General features: G+C 40.2%; 1 protein-coding gene across 2 annotated transcripts in view; it reads left to right on the top strand.

Moving 5' to 3' along the window:
- SMC1B (structural maintenance of chromosomes 1B) overlaps positions 1-16,841 on the top strand; it is an 86,285-nt gene that overhangs the window by 22,670 nt on the left and 46,774 nt on the right. For both annotated transcript variants that reach the window (XM_036864642.1, XM_036864641.1), the window contains exons 5-7: positions 2,535-2,773; positions 4,729-4,987; positions 5,947-6,087. In XM_036864642.1, the coding sequence (XP_036720537.1) occupies positions 2,535-2,773; positions 4,729-4,987; positions 5,947-6,087 (639 nt within the window). The remainder of the gene's footprint in view (positions 1-2,534; positions 2,774-4,728; positions 4,988-5,946; positions 6,088-16,841) is intronic.

Here is a 16,841-nt window from a genome sequence, read left to right as displayed (position 1 = left end):
ACGAATTCTCATATCTGCTTCTGTATTAAATCTTATTTGTGCTAAGACCTAGCGGCTTTACCCTCCATTGGCTTTTACAGCATCAGTGCAGATGTCAACACAGTGAAAAAGGCAAATAAAATCTGAGTATTATTATGAAAATAGTTTTGACCTCAGGGGCTCCGTGAAGGAGTAAAACTGTAAAACTCTAGGAGGCCATAGCCACACTTTGTGAATGCCATTCTGTGGTAGTTCTTCTTTTTTTTTTTTTTTTTTTTTTAAATTAATTAATTAATTTTTTGGCTGCGTTGGGTCTTCGTTGCTGCGCACAGGCTTTCTCTAGTTGTGGCGAGCGGGGGCTACTCTGCGTTGCAGTGCGCAGGCTTCTCTTGCTGCAGGGCAAGGGCTCTAGGTGCGCGGGCTTCAATAGTTGTGGCTCGTGGGCTTAGTTGCCCTGCGGCATGTGGGGTCTTCCTGGACCAGGGCTCAAACCCGTGTCCCCTGCATTAGCAGGCGGATTCCCAACCACTGCGCCACCAGGGAAGTCCCTCTGTGTTAGTTCTTGGTGCCCTTCACAATGTCTAATGTAGTGCCTTGTATATTGTTGATAACTGTTTGCCTTTAGAGTAATCTTTTTCAAATACAAATCAGATTCTGTCTTTGTCTTGCATAAAACCTCTTCCAGAGCAGTGCTTCCCACTGCACTGAGAATCTAGTCTCCCTTTCCAGCCTGCTGATCTGCCCCTTGTTCACCTCTGAAGCTTTAACTTCCTCTACTCTCCTACCACACTGACCTTTATTATTTATTGGAAGCACCATGCTCCCTTCTATCCTGGAGCTTTTGCTATTTCCTCTCCCTAGATAGTTGTACGCCTGATTTTTACATGGCTGGTACTCTCATTCAAGTTTTCATAAAAAAGCCATGTACTCAGGCAGGCATTTGCTGTCCACGCCCCCAATCTAAATTAGCATCCCTTCCCTGGTACTATTGCATTACTCTATTTTGTTTCTTTTGTAGCATTTTTTTTTAAAGATTTATTATTTATTTATTTATTTTGGCTGCGCCGGGTCTTAATTGCGGCATGCAGGATCTTTTTTTTTGAGTTGTGGCATGTGGACTTCTTAGTTGCGGCATGCATGCAGAATCTAGTTCCCCGACCAGAGATCGAACCTGGGCCCCCTGCATTGGGAGCACAGAGTCTTACCCACTGGACCACCAGGGAAGTCCCTATTTTGTAGCATATTTTGCTGTATGAAATTATCTTGTGTATTATTTATTTGCTTATTTAATCTCTGACTCCTCTTCTTCCCTCCATTAAAATAACTAGATTATAAACTTACAAGAGCAGAGACTGTTTCAGTCTTGTTTTCTACTATATTTCCAGTACATAGAAGAGGGCTTGGCACACAATAGGCAATTAATAAATATTTGAAGAAATAAATGAAAAGTGGATGTGTTCCTTATTAGTGATGTTTCTCTGTTTTCTTCACATTTTTATATGTATGTGTATGTCCTTGGTTTTGTCAGAAAGGGGTGGTGTTAAGTGAAAGTCAAACTATAGTATGCTTAATATACTCAAACAGCTTACAGCAGTGTAGAATTGCAGACCTTTAAACATTGTAAGGACAGTTAGAGTAGTCCACCTTCCCAGTTATTTTTTACAACATCCTGGCAGATGGCCGTTTACCCATTACTTGGAATATTTCATTGATTAAGAGCTTTCCTCTTAAGGCAGCACTTTCCTTTATTTCTTTATTAATAGCACAAATACTAAAGAAATTCTTCCATCTCACATATAATTTAGAACTTTAAAATAGTCCTATTAGTTCTATTCCTAGAAAAAATTACATCCTATAGAAGGAATTTTACCTGGAATCATTGAATTTAAAGTCTCTAGGGACCTTAAAAGTCATATAACTTCCTTCAGTTTACAAATGAGGAAGTTGATGTCAGACATGCTTGCCAAACTCTGAGGTCAAGACAAAAATGGGACAGGACTCGGTTAGTGGGTGGCCCTTCATGGTTCTTACCACCATACCACTGAGTGCATGAATATAAAATCCTTTACTGGGCTTGCCTGGTGGCACAGCGGTTAAGAATCCGCCTGCCAGTGCAGGGGACATGGGTTCGTGTCCTGGTCCAGGAAGATCCCACGTGCCACGGAGCAACTAGGCCCGTGCGCCACAACTACTGAGCCTGCTTTCTAGAGCCCGTGAGCCTCAACTACTGAAGCCCGCATGCCTAGAGCCTGTGCTCCACAACAAGAGAAGCCACCGAGATGAGAAGCCCGTGCACCACAACAAAGACCCAACTCAGCCAAAAATAAATAAAGAAATTTTAGAAAATAAATAAATAAAATCCTTTACTGGTTTATTGTAGAAGCATATGCAGAAGCCTTCTCCAAATAATGGTACTTTTGGCAAGAATAACATTTGTTAATGATGTAAATAAAAATTCATTAGAGATCATTTGTTGGCACTCTGGTTGAGTTTATGGAAAGGTCAATGTAAAACACACTCCCTTTTAACTGTTGTTGAATTGTACTGTTTTATAGGCAGAACGTTACCAGAGTCTCCTTGAAGAACTGAAAATAAACAAGATACAACTGCAGCTTTTCCAACTGTATCACAATGAGAAAAAAATTTCTTTTCTAAACAGTGAGTTAGAGCGTGTGAATAAGGATTTGAGTGTCACAAAAGAGTCTCTTTCTCGTCATGAAAACATAGTTAAAGCCAAGAAAAAGGAACATGGAATGTTAAGCAGACAACTGCAACAAACAGAAAAAGAATTAAAGTGAGTTTTCAAAATAGTTATTAACAGTTGGATTTTATGTAGATTGATAGAAAAAATAAAAATATAAGTGACACTTTGTAAGTTGATCTTTTAAATAAACTTTTTTACTTTGGAATACTTTTAGATATACAGAAAAATTCTAAGGATAGTACAGAGAGTTCCCATATTCCCCACACAATTTCTCTCACTTATAACATCTTATATTTTTAGTATGATACACTTGTCAGAATTAATTAACCAATATTTATACATTATTATTAAAGTCCGTACTTTATTCATATTTTTTTAGGTTTTACCTAATGTTCTTTTTCCGATCCAGTATACCATATTATATTTAGTCATCATGTCTTCTTAGGCTCCTCTTGGTTGTGACAGTTTTAGACCTTCCTTGTTTTTGATGTCCTTGACAGTTTTAAGAAGCTTTGGTGAGGTTTTTTGTAGAATGTATCTCAATTAGGATTTGTCTGTTAGTTTTCTCATAATTAGACAGCGTTTATGGGTTTGGAAGAAGAAGACCACAGAGGTAAAATGCCATTATCATCACATTATATCACGGATGTCAAATATCATATATGGGGAATTCCCTGGCGGTCCAGTGGTTACAACTCTGCACTCTCACTGCTGAGGGCCCCGTTCGATCCCTGGTCGGGGAACTAAAATCCCACAAGCTGCATGATGTGGACAATAAATAAATAAATTAAATAAAGTGGCTATACCAAAATTTTAAAAATATATATCATATATGTTATATGACATATCATCTATCTAAGATATCATAGTATCAGCATGACATCATTATTATTATTTTTTGTTTGTTTGTTTTGGCTGCACCATGCGGCATATAGGATCTTAGTTCCCCGATCAGGGATCAAACGCATGCCCCTGCATTGGGAGTGCAGAGTCTTAACCACTGGACCACCAGGGAAGTCCCATATCGTTATTGATGTTGACCTTTTCTTGCTTATCTGTAACCTCCTATTCCAACAGTAAGAAATCTGGGTTCCACAGTCTCCCATCCATTTGCTTAATTGTTCAATTCCAGTAATCATGTATGGCAGTATCAGAATTATTAACCCATATCCTTGTGGGAAGCAACTTTATCAACTGGAGTACAAGGCTTATGTACAATCCCTTTTGCTTTTAGTTTTATGGACTCCACTCATTTCCAGAGTTACTTAGGTTAGCACGTTTCCCCCCACCCTCTTCAATAAGGTTGTTTCATACATTTGTAATACAGTTAGATTCTTTAGTCACATTCTACATTCTGTCTAGGATCCCTCGGCCTCCTAAGTGATTTTTTTTTAATTTGATACATTAAGATTCACTCCTGCTGCTGTAAATTTCTGTAAGTTTTGACAACTGCATGATGTCATATGTCCACCACTACAGTATCATACAGAGTAGTTTATCACTCTTAAAAAATTCCCCTGGGACTTCCCTGGTGGCGCAGTGGTTAAGAATCGCCTGCCAACGCAGGGGACACAGGTTTGAGCCCTGATCCAGGAAGATCCCACATGCCGCAGAGCAACTAAGCCTGTGAGCCACAACTACTGAGCCTGCGTTCTAGTGCCCGCGAGCCACAACTGCTGGAGCCTGCGTGTCTAGAGCCTGTGCTCTACAACAAAGAGAAGCCACCGCAATGAGAAGCCCGCACACTGCAACAAAGAGTAGCCTCCGCTCGCCGCAACTAGAGAAAGCCCGTGCACAGCAACGAAGACCCAACGCAGCCAAAAAATAAGTAAATAAATAATAAATAAATGTATTAAAAAAAAAAATTCCCCTGTGCTTCACCTATTTGGCTCTCCCTCGCCATCTGGTAACCACTGATCTGCTTATAGTCTCTGAAAGTCAATTTTTATCGTTTCTTTTTAAATGTATAATTTGATCAAAAGAACTTCCCTTTATATACTATAAAATTAAATTTCCTTTAAAGCAAACTTTATTTTTCTTTTTAGATCTCTTGAAGCACTTTTAAATCAGAAGAAGCCTCAGTACATTAAAGCTAAAGAAAACACTTCTCACCACCTCAAGAAGTTAGATGCAGCTAAGAAATCAATAAAGGACAGTGAAAAACAACGTTCTAAACAGGAAGATGACATAAAGGCCTTAGAGACAGAGCTGGTTGATTTAGATGGTGCATGGAGAAGTTTTGAAAAGCAGATTGAGGAAGAAATTTTACATAAAGGGCGAGACATTGAACTAGAAGCCAGTCAGGTGAAAAAGTTGACACATGGGAAATCATTTGTTTCTATTGTTTCAGCTTCTCCTTTTAATTAGAAAAAAATTAAAGGATGACCTCTCTTTCTGATATTTTAAGAGATTTTCCTCAGAATTTAAATTATGAGGATTTAAATTTTTCAGCCTGTATGTAGAATCTAAATTTAATCTTTACAGTAGGCTATTTTTCCTTCATAAAATTAGATGACATTATAACATTTATGAGTTAATTAAAGTCATAGAAAATACTTCAACAAGGTTACATGGTATCATTTTGTAATAAAAGTTAGGTAATTAAATTATATTCTTATGTTTTTAAGGTAATCATTTTTTTCCTCTCATGAATATTGTAAAAACTTAAAAGTCAGATAATATATGGCTTTGAAGAAACATGATCACTTAATTGACTGAAGGGAAATTGATTCCTTAAGATTATTTAAAATGTTAAGTGATTAATTAATATCCATTTAGTACATAAGATTTAATTATAAGTCAATAGTAGATATCCAAAAATTTATAATTGAGTTTTCAAACATTCCCTCAACTAAATTTCTGTCATTTATCTCTTTCATTAATTTTATAATAACCTTATATCACAATATATATACTAAAATAATTGTGACTGTATAAATAGAAAAATACACAATTTTCTCTGAACTCATTTCTTTTTTAAGAATTTTAATGAGTTTTAATGTTCTTTCTCTTTTAAGAATTTCTTACAGAGACCTTATAGAGTTGGTTTTGAATACCTTATTGATCTATCTAAACAGTTTTAAATAAGACGTTCATTTTACGTTCATGCTATCTTAGCCAGAGGAAATGGCTAATTATGGTCTAATTCATATAAAACATAATTTTGACAAGTTTAATAATCTGCTAGTGAAGGATAGCATATAAAGAATTTCCTCTCATGCTTCTTTAAGTGAGTTAGCAATGTTTAAATGCTCTTTATACAGCTGGATCAATACAAAGAACTTAAGGAACAAGTAAGAAAGAAAGTGGGTATAATGACCCAACAATTGAAAAAGCTGCAGTGGGAACAAAAGGCTGATGAAGACAGACTGGCATTTGAAAAGAGGAGGCATGGGGAAGCTCAGGTACCTTGGTTTGGGCAGTAATGATTTAGAATTATTTTTCATGAAATTTTATTCCCATTTTTATATTGGTTTTTCAGTATATAAATGGATTTACATCAGACATAAGGAATTAATTAAATTTTCTGGATTACCTGTTAGGCTGCTTAGTATTGTATCATTTAGGTGCTCTTTCATGGTCTAAGATATAAACAGACAGTATCTTCATACATACAGTCAGTAAGCATTTTATGTGTATAATGATAGGTGTGGGCAGATGATATTGTCTGTTCTTACATGTAGGTTAGTCCAGTGAGGTTAGGAGGAGGGTTGATAAAGGAAAAAAACAAGTATAACGTAGGTGAAAAGTCATTTGGAAACATTAAGGACATAGCCCAAGAGGAGCTTAATAGTCTACATGAGAGGTAACCATCAAGACAACATTACAGTGTTCTGCCTTAGAGTAAGGCAGACCTGGCTTCCATCCAGTCTTGTCCTGTCACTGACCTGTGCTCGTATAAATAAATCATTTCACTTCTCTGAACTTTGATTTCTTAATTTGAACAATGAGGTTAGGTATGTCATTTTTTATGGCTGAGTAACATTCCACTGTATATATAATATACCACATCTTCTTTATCCATTCATCTATTGATGGACACTTAGGTTGCTTCCATATCTTGGCTATTGTAAAAAATACTGCAGTGAACATGGGAGTGCATCTATCTTTTTTAATTATTGTGTTTGTTTTCTTTGCATAAGTATTCAGGAGTGGTATTGCTGGATCATGTGGTAGTTCAATTTTTAATTTTGTGAGAAATCTCCATACGGTTTTCCATAGTGGCTGCACCAATTTACATTCCCACCAGCAGTAGGAGAGTTCACTTTTCTCCACATCCTTGCCAGCACTTGTTATTTGTCTTCTTTGTAATGGCCATTCTGACAGGGGTGAGGTGATATCTCATTGTGGTTTTGATTTGCATTTCCTGCTGATTAGTGATGTTGAGCATCTTTTCATGTGCCTGCTGGCTGTCTATATGTCTTCCTTGGAAAAACGTCTATTCAGGTACCCTGCCCATTTTTTAATTAGGTCTTTCTTTTTTTATAAATTTATTTTATTTTATTTATTTTTGGCTGCGTTGGGTCTTCGCTGGGTGCAGGCTTTCTCTAGTTGCAGCGAGCGGAGGCTACTCTTCATTGTGGTGCACGGGCTTCTCATTGCAGTGGCTTCTCTTGTTGCGGAGCACGGGCTCTAGGTGTGCGGGCTTCAGTAGTTGTGGCACGTGGGCTCAGTAGTTGTGGCTCGTGGGCTCTAGAGTGCAGGCTCAGTGTTGTGGCACATGGGCTTAGTTGCTCCACAGCACGTGGGATCTTCCCGGACCAGGGAGCGAACCTGTGTCCCCTGCATTGGCAGGCAGATTCTTAACCACTGTGCCACCAGGGAAGTCCAGGTCTTTTTTTTTTTTTTTTTTTTTTTTAATAAATTTATTTATTTATTTATCTATTTATGGCCGTGTTGGGTCTTCGTTTCTGTGCAAGGGCTTTCTCTAGTCGTGGCAAGCGGGGGCCACTCTTCATCGCGGTGCATGGGCCTCTCATTATCGCGGCCTCTCTTGTTGCGGAGCACAGGCTCCAGACGTGCAGGCTCAGTAGTTGTGGCTCACGGGCCTAGCCGCTCCGCGGCATGTGGGATCCTCCCGGACCGGGGCATGAACCCATCTCCCCTGCATTGGCAGGCGGATTCCCAACCGCTGCGCCACCAGGGAAGCCCCAGGTCTTTTTTTTATGTGGAGTTGTATGAGTTCTTTCTATGTTTTGGATGTTAACCCCTTATCATATATATTGTTCGCAAACATCTCCCATTCAAAGCTGCTACCTCAGTTTAGGTCACTATAAACTTCCCTCTTAGAACTGCTTTTGCTGCATTCCATAGATTTTGGATCATTGTATTTTCATTTGTCTTGGTGTTTTTGTTAATTTCTTCTTTGATTTCTTCATCAATCCATTGGTTGTTTAGTAGTAATTGTTTAGTCTCCACATATTTGTGTTTTTGGCAGGTTTTTCCTTGTAGTTGATTGCTAGTCTCTGTTGTGGTCAGAAAAGATTCTTGATATGATTTTAGTTTTCTTAAATGTATTGCAACTTGCTTTGTGGCCTAGCATGCAATCTATCCTGGGGAATGTTCTAAGTGCACTTGAAAAGAATGTTTATTTTGCTGTTTGGGGATGAAATGTCATATATATATCTATTAATTTCATCTGATCTAATGTGCTGTTTAAGGCCAGTGTTTCCTTATTGATTTTCTGTCTGGATGAATTGTCCATTGATGTAACTGGAGTGTTGAAGTCTCCTCCTGTTTTTGTGTATCTGTCAATTTCTCCCTTTATGTCTCTTAATATTTGCTTTATGTATTTAGGTGCTCCTATGTTGGGTGCATATATACTTAAAATTGTTATCTCTTCTTGTTGGTTTGATCCCTTTATCATTATATAATAATGCCCATCTTTGTTTTAAAGACTGTTTTGTCTGATATAAGTATTGCCACTTCAGCTTTCTTTTTGTTTCCATTTGCATGGAGTACCTTATTCCATCCCCTCACTTTCAGTCTGTGTGTGTCTCTAGATCTGAAGTGAGTCTCCTGTAGGCAGCATAAACATATTTTTAAAATTCATTCAGTAACTCCATGTCTTTTGATTGAAGCATTTAGTCCATTTACATTTAAAGTAATTATTGATAGGTATGTACTCATTGCCATTTTGTTCATTGTTTTTGGGTTGCTTTGTAATTATTTTTTGTTCCTTTCATCTTTTGTCCTCTTCCCTTGTGATTTCATGACTATTTTTAGTGTTATATTTGGATTCCTTTCCTCTTTTTTTGTGTGTATCTGTCATAGGCTTTTGGTTTGTGGTTACCATGAGGTTCATATATAATATATGAACATGTTATGTTATATGTAACATGTAATATATATGATTCATATATACATATGATTATTTTAAGTTGATATCTTAAGTTCCATTGCATTCTAACAACCTCACATTTTTACTCCCTCTTTAAGTTTAATGTTCTTTTGTTTTTGGTTTTTTTTTAAATAAATAAATTTATTTATTTATTTATGGCTGCGTCAGGTCTTCTTCGTTGCTGCGCACGGGCTTTCTCTAGTTGCGGCGAGCGGGGGCTGCTCTTCATTGCAGTGCACAGGCTTCTGACTGCGGTGGCTTCTCTTGTTGCGGAGCACGGGCTCTAGGCGCGTGGGCTTCAGTAGCTGTGGCACGTGGGCTCAGTAGTTGTGGCTCGTGGGCTCTAGAGTGCAGGCTCAGTAGTTGTGGCGCACGGGCTTAGTTGCTCTGTGGCATGTGGGATCTTCCCAGACCAGGGCTCGAACCCGTGTCCCCTGCATTGGCAGGCAGATTCTTAACCACTGCACCACCAGGGAAGTCCCAAGTTTAACGTTTTTGACATCATATTTTACATCTTTTTGTTTTGTATATCCTTTAACTACTTATTGTGGTTACAGATGATTTTACTACTTTTGTCTTTTAACCTTCCTACTAGCTTTATAAGTGGTTTATCTACTTCCTTTACTGTAGGTTTGCCTTTACCAGTGAGGTTTTTCTTTCCATAATTTTCAGATTTCTAGTTGTGGCCTTTTCTTTTCCATTTTGAAAAGTCCCTTTAACATTTCTTATACAGCCAGTTCAGTGGTGCTGAGCTCTTAGCTTTTGCTTGTCTGTAAAACTCATTTTCACTCTTTCAAATTTGCATGATAGCCTTGCCTGGTAGAGTTTTGGTTGTAGGTGTTTCCCTTTCATCACTTAGAGTATATTGTGCTACTCCCTTCTGGTCTGCAAAGTTTCTGCTGAACAGTCAGCTCATAGTCTTATGGGAGTTTCCTTATACATGACTAGTTGCTTTTCTTTTGCTGCTTTTAAGAATCTCTCTTTATCTTTAATTTTTGCCATTTTAATTATAAAGTGTCTTGGTATGGATCTCTTTGGGTTCATCTTGTTTAGGACTCTGTGCTTCCTGGACCTGGATGTTTGTTTGTTTCCCCAGGTTAGGGAAGTTTTAAGCTATTATTTCTTCAAATAAGTTCTCTGCCCCTTTTTCTCTCTCTTCTCCTTCTGGGACCCCTGTAATGCTAATGCTAGTACACTTGATATTGTCCCAGAGGTCTGTTAAACTATGCTCATTTTTTAAAATTCTTTTTTCTGTTTTGCTTGGGCAATTTCCAGTACTCTGTCTTCCAGATTGCTGATCTGTTCCTCTGTATCATCTAATCTTCTGTTGATTCCTTCTAGTGAACTTTTTTTTTTTTAATTTATTTTATTTTTGGCTGCATTGGGTCTTCATTACTGCATACAGGCTTTCTCTAGTTGCAGTGAGCAGGGGCTACTCTTCATTGCAGTGTGTGGGCTTCTCATTGCAGTGGCTTCTCTAGGCACACGGGCTTCAGTAGTTACAGCACACGGGCTCAGTAGTTGCAGCACATGGGCTCTAGGGCACGTGGGCTTCAGTAGTTGTGGCGCATGGCCTTCGTTGCTCTGCAGCATTTGGGATCTTCCCGGACCTGGGATCTTCCCGGACCAGGGATCGAATCCATGTCCCCTGCATTGGCAGGCGGATTCTTAACCACTGCACCACCAGAGAAGTCCCCTAGTGAACTTTTTATTTCAGTTATTGTATTCTTAATCTGTTTGGTTCTTTTTTCTATTTGCTAACTCTTTGTTGAAATTCTCATTGTGTTTGCCCATTCTTCTGCCTATTTTGGTGAGCATCTTTATGATCATTACCTTGGAGCATCTTTATGGAGTGGATTGCTCCTCTTCATTTCCTTTAGTTCTTTTTCTGAGGTTTTGTCTTTTTATAAAAAAAAATATTTATTTATTTATTTGGTTGTGCTGGGTCTTAGTTGCTGCTTGCAGTTTCCTTAGTTGCGGCTTGCCAGCTCCTTAGTTGCAGCACATGGGCTCCTTCGTTGCAGCACATGGGCTCCTTAGTTGTGGCTTGAGGGCTCCTTAGTTGCAGCTCGCCGGTTCCTTAGTTGCGGCATATGAGCTCCTTAGTTGTGGCACGTGGGCTCCTTTGTTGCAGCAGGCAGTCTCCTTAGTTGCGGCAGGCAAGCTCCTTAGTTACGGCATGCAAACTCTTAGTTGCGGCATGCATGTGGGATCTAGTTTCCTGACCAGGGATCGAACCTGGGCCCCCTGCATTGGGAGCACGGAGTCTTAACCGTTGCGCCACCAGGGAAGTCCTCTGAGGTTTTGTCTTAATCCTTTATTTGGAACATATTCCCCTGTCCTCTCATTTTACCTAATTCTCTGTGTGTATTTCTATGTTTTAGGTAGATTGTTTTTGCTTCCTAATCTTAAAGAAGTAGCCTTACGTAGGAGATGTCCTATGGGGCCCAGCAGCACACTCCCCTCTGGTGCCCCCTGTGTGGGCTGCATGCACACTTCTGTTGGCAGGGAGGTAATTACTTGGGCATGCTGGTAGGTGGGGCAGGCCCCTGGCCCTGTTGGCTGCACGGCCCTACTTTGTGCAGTGGTTGCAGCTGATGGAGGGTGAGATAGGCTTCCATGTGGTTGGCTGTGTGGCCTAAAGGACGCAGAGCTGCTACTGGCCCACTAATAGGTGAGGCCAGGTCCTGCATGGCTGGCTGCACAGCCTGGGAGTGCCCAGGGCTGCTGCTGACCGCTGGTGGGTGGGGCCCGGACTCCACATGACCAGTGTAGGCTTGCTGATGGGTGGTTTTAGGCTAGAGGGAGGCTTCCAAAACAGTGCTTGCCAGCACTGGTGTCATCATAATAGAATGAGCTCAATGAGCTCCCCCAAATGGCTGCCACCAGCATCTGTGTGCCCAGGAAGAATCCCAGTTGCCTCCTGCCTCTCCAGGAGGTTCTCCAAGATCTCCTGGATCTGACCCAGGCTGCTTTCAATCTACTGCCTCTGTGCTGGGACTTAGAGCATATGAGATTTTGCATGCACCCTTTAAGAGTAGAGTCTCTGTTTCCCACAGTCCTCTGGCTCTCTGGTATGTAAACCCTGCTCATTTTCAAAGCCAGACGTTCTGGGGGCTCACCTTCCTGGTGCAGAACCCCCAGGCTGGGGAGCCCGATGTGGGGCTCTGACCCCTTGCTCTTTGGGGAGAACCTCTACGATCATCATATTTTTTCTGTTAATGAGTCCCCAACCCGGGGGTATTGGTCCTGACTGTACCATGTCTCTGCCCTGCTCACCTGTCTCGTGGTTCCTTCTTTATATCTTTTTTTGTGGCAAATCTTTTCTGATAGTCTTCAGGTTTTTCTCATAGTTACTCTATAAGTAGTTGTAATTTTGGTATGCTCATGGAAGGAGGTGAATTCAGGGTTTTCCTACTCCTCCACCTTGGCCATACCCTCTGTATTCTTATAGCTTTAAATACCATCTGTTGATGACTCCCAAGTTTGTATTTCTAGCTCACAACCTCATATATCCAGCTGCTTCCTCATCATCTTCATTCTGGGTGTTGAATAGATATCTTACGTCCCAAACTGAACTTCTGCTCACACCCAAATGCACCCCAAACATAGTCTTTCCAGTCTCTGATGATGACAAATCAGTCTTACTCGTTGATGAGGTCAAAAATCTTGGAGTCCATCTTTGACTCTTTTAGGAAATTGTGTTGGCTCCACCTTCAAAGTATACCAAAAATCTTACCACTTCTCTCCATTTCTGTTGCTACCACCATGGTCCAAGCCACCATCTTTTTGTTTTTTGTTTAGATCAGTGTAGTAGCCTGAAAAGTTTTCTCTCTTGTGTCTCCTTCATAATAGTCTCAGCACAGCAGCCAAAGTGATGCTTTTAATATCTAAATCAGATCATGAAACTTGCTCTTTTTGAAGTCCTCTAGTGACTTCCCCTTGCACATAAAGTTTAAGTCAAAGTCCTTGAGTGCCCTGCATAGACTTACCTGATCTGCTTGCCCCTTCCACCCCAATTTACCTCTCAAACCTCCTGTTTTTCTATTCTCCCTCTTGTTCTCTGTGGTCTAGCTGTAATGGCCTCCTGGAACGTATCAGACATGTTTCTGCCTTAGGGCCTTTGCACTGGCTATTCCTCTGCTTGGAACATGCTTTCCCTACATTTCTTAGTTTTTAACACTCTCATGTCCTGTAAGTCTTTGCTCCAATGTTGCCTTCTCAATGAGGCCTGCTACCCTGACCAGCCTATTTAAAACGGTAGTCCCCGGTGCACTTCTGCTCCCCTTACCCTAGCTCTGTTTTTCCCAGTGCTTATCTCCTGACATACTGTTTAATTTGCATATTGTTTGTCTACTGTCCCTCTCTAGAATGTAAACTGCACGAGAGCAGGGATGTTTGTTTTGTTCACTGGTACATCTCAAGCACCTAGAATAGTTCCTGATCTAGAGCAGATAATAAGTATTTGTTGGATTAATGAATTTTACAAATGAAGGAATCAAGGCACGAGATAGTTAACTTGACTGAACTAGTAAGTGGAGGAACTGGGATTTGATTCTAAACACTTTGTCTCCAGAATGAACCTTCTTAATCCTACACTGTATGCCTCTCATTGTAGTCTCTTTGTGAGTTGGCAGATGAAAATACAAACAAATATGAAGGGTAGTATATGATAATATACTAATATATATATTGATAATCATATGAGTAGAAGAAAGGACATTTTGTGGAAGGAGAAAAATGTAGTAACATATCAGTAATTACTTTTAAAACACTGGTATAATTTGTATCACATTATAAAATTATACACTGATTTCTGCAAATACACTGATTTCTCATTGCACATTTTTGCCTCTGTGCATGCTAATTTTGGAAAAACCTACTCATCATTACATGTTCAATTCAATAGTTACCCACACCACAAAGTCTTCCCTGGTTTGCCTTTTCTCCCCACCCCACCAAAAAAAAAACCTGAAAAATAGTTTCTTCCTCATCTAATCACCCATTGTTCTTAATCTGTTTCTGTCTAAGGGCTTTTATCAGATTGGAGGAAAAGTACAGTTAATGATATAGCTCTACTAGTCTGGAAGCTTTTTAAAGGCAGGATTCGTAATAGTGTCCTATTGTAAGTCCCATGTACTTGGTAGATGTCGGTAAGTGTTGATTGAATCTCTGTTGTCTTTTGAATAGAAAAACACTGACAGAAGAAATAACATATCAGGGTGGAAAGAGATGAAAAAATCTGTACCCATACTTGGTTTCCCACAGGACTGGTGGTTCCCAGGTGGAAAGGGCTATAACTTTCCACAGATCCAAGATCACTAAGGGCTGGGCAGGGGTTGGTTCTTCTAGACAACTAGCATGATCAGCTGGCATCTTGAATCCAGAATGCCTGGTGTCACGGCAGTCTGATTATCCCCCATGACGTGTCCAACGGAACATCCAGGCCCTGACACAAGCCCTGGGACTGGCCAGAGTAAAGGCAGAGGCAGGTGTTTCCAGTTGACTAAACTTGGTCCTTGATGTTAGCTAATCTTGTTCCTGTCTCTTTGAATGGAATTCTTTTTTTTTTTTTAATTTTATTTATTTATTTTTGGCTGCATTGGGTCTTCATTGCTGCACGCAGGCTTTCTCTAGTTGTGGTGAGTGGGGGCAACTCTTCGTTGCGGTGCACGGGCTTCTTATTGCGGTGGCTTCTCTTGTTGTGGAGCACGGGCTCTAGGCGTGCGGGCTCAGTAGTTGTGGCACACGGGCTTAGTTGCTGCACAGCATGTGGGATATTCCCAGACCAGGGCTTGAACCCGTGTCCCCTGCATTGGCAGGCGGATTCTTTTTTTTTTTTTTTTTTTTTCTTTAAACATCTTTATTGAAGTATAATTGCCTTACAATAGTGTGTTAGCTTCTGCTTTATAACAAAGTGAATCAGTTATACATATACAATAGGTTCCCATTTCTCTTCCCTCTTGCATCTCCCTCCCTCCCACCCTCCCCATCCCACCCCTCTAGGTGGTCACAAAGCACCGAGCTGATCTCCCTGTGCTATGCGGCTGCTTCCCACTAGCTATCTATTTTACATTTGGTAGTGTATATATGTCCATGACACTCTCTTACCCTGTCCCATCTCACCCCACCCCCTCCCCATATCCTCAAGTCCATTCTCTAGTAGGTCTGTGTCTTTATTCCCGTCTTGCCACTAGGTTCTTCATGGCCTTTTTTTTTTTTCCTTAGATTCCGTATATATGGGTATATACCCTGAGAAAACCATAGGTCAAAAAGTGTCATGTACCACAATGTTCATTGCAGCTCTATTTACAATAGCCAGGACCTGGAAGCAACCTAAATGTCCATCGACAGATGAATGGATAAAGAAGATGTGGCACATATATACAATGGAATATTACTCAGCCATAAAAAGAAATGAAATGGAGGTATTTGTAATGAGGTGGATGGAGTTAGAGTCTGTCATACAGAGTGAAGTAAGTCAGAAAGAGAAAAACAAATACAGTATACTAACACATATATACGGAATGGCAGGCGGATTCTTAACCACTGGACCACCAGGGAAGCCTGAATGGAATTCTTAAGTGAGATAACAGAATTTCAATATGGGGACTCTAATTTCAAAATGTGGGAGTCCCTGGGGCTTCCCTAGTGGCACAGTGGTTAAGAATCCGCCTGCCAATGCAGGGGACATGGGTTCGAGCCCTGGTCTGGGAAGATCCCACATGCTGCGGAGCCTGTGTGCCACAACTACTGAAGCCCACGTGCCACAACTACTGAGCCTGTGCTCTAGAGCCGCGAGCCACAACTACTGAGCCCACGTGCCACAACTACTGAAGCCCGTGCGCCTAGAGCCCGTGCTCCGCAACAAGAAAATCCACCGCAATGAGAAGGCTGCGCACCACAACAAAGAGTAGCCCCTGCTCACCACAGCTAGAGAAAGCCCGCGTGCAGCAACTAAGACCCAAAGCAGCCAAAAATAAATAAATAAATTTATTTTAAAAAAAATAATGTGGGAGTCCCTGGAGAAAAGGAATTGTATCTTAATCATTTTTTTAGCTGTTGGCACCTAGCATAGTAGATGTTTGTTCAGTGAATTTCTGTGATAAATGAGTAAAATGAGATCATTAACTTCATGGTATATTTTATCCTTTACCACTTGAAAACTGGTATTTCTTCTCTTTTTTGCTGTTGTGTACTGAAAAAGAATTGTGTTTTTTACTTTTGTACACTCCTGGTTTTAGATCACTTAGTGATGAAGTAAGACAGATTAATCTTGCTATAATGCACAGGATGAATTAGACAGGGAGAATGTTAAAGATAAGCGAATTGGAGACGACCACAATCCTTGGACTTAGTGATAAGGTGAATGGAGCAAGACTTGTGAAGTTCCACAAGCCTATAGTTGCCTCATAGATTCCTATACAATTATAGTACTGAGCCACTCTATTGGAATTACTTATTTGTCTGTTTCTCTCACCAAACCTTAGTCCTTGAGAGCAGGGACTCTGTCTTGTTCATTATTATAGCCGTAGTTCCTAGCACATGGTAGCCAGTGAATAAATATTTATTGAATGAGTTAGTTTGAGAGAGAGGTAAGAACTGTATATAGATATTTGAAAATAATCCCCCTGGGGTTTGAAGTTACCAAAGTAAACTTGCTGGAGATCAGATATCTCCAGCCAGGACATAAATGATGGAGCCAGGATTTGAACCCTGAGTCTTGAAACCTCAAAGCTCTGTACCATATTGCCTTTTCAAAATTAAAATTTGCTCTTATAAGAATTTTCATATGGTTATATATATTTCAAATTTAGA

Source organism: Balaenoptera musculus, chromosome 10, assembly GCF_009873245.2.
Source record: "Balaenoptera musculus isolate JJ_BM4_2016_0621 chromosome 10, mBalMus1.pri.v3, whole genome shotgun sequence".
Lineage (NCBI taxonomy): Eukaryota > Metazoa > Chordata > Mammalia > Artiodactyla > Balaenopteridae > Balaenoptera > Balaenoptera musculus.
This window is presented reverse-complemented; position numbering and strand designations above follow the sequence as displayed.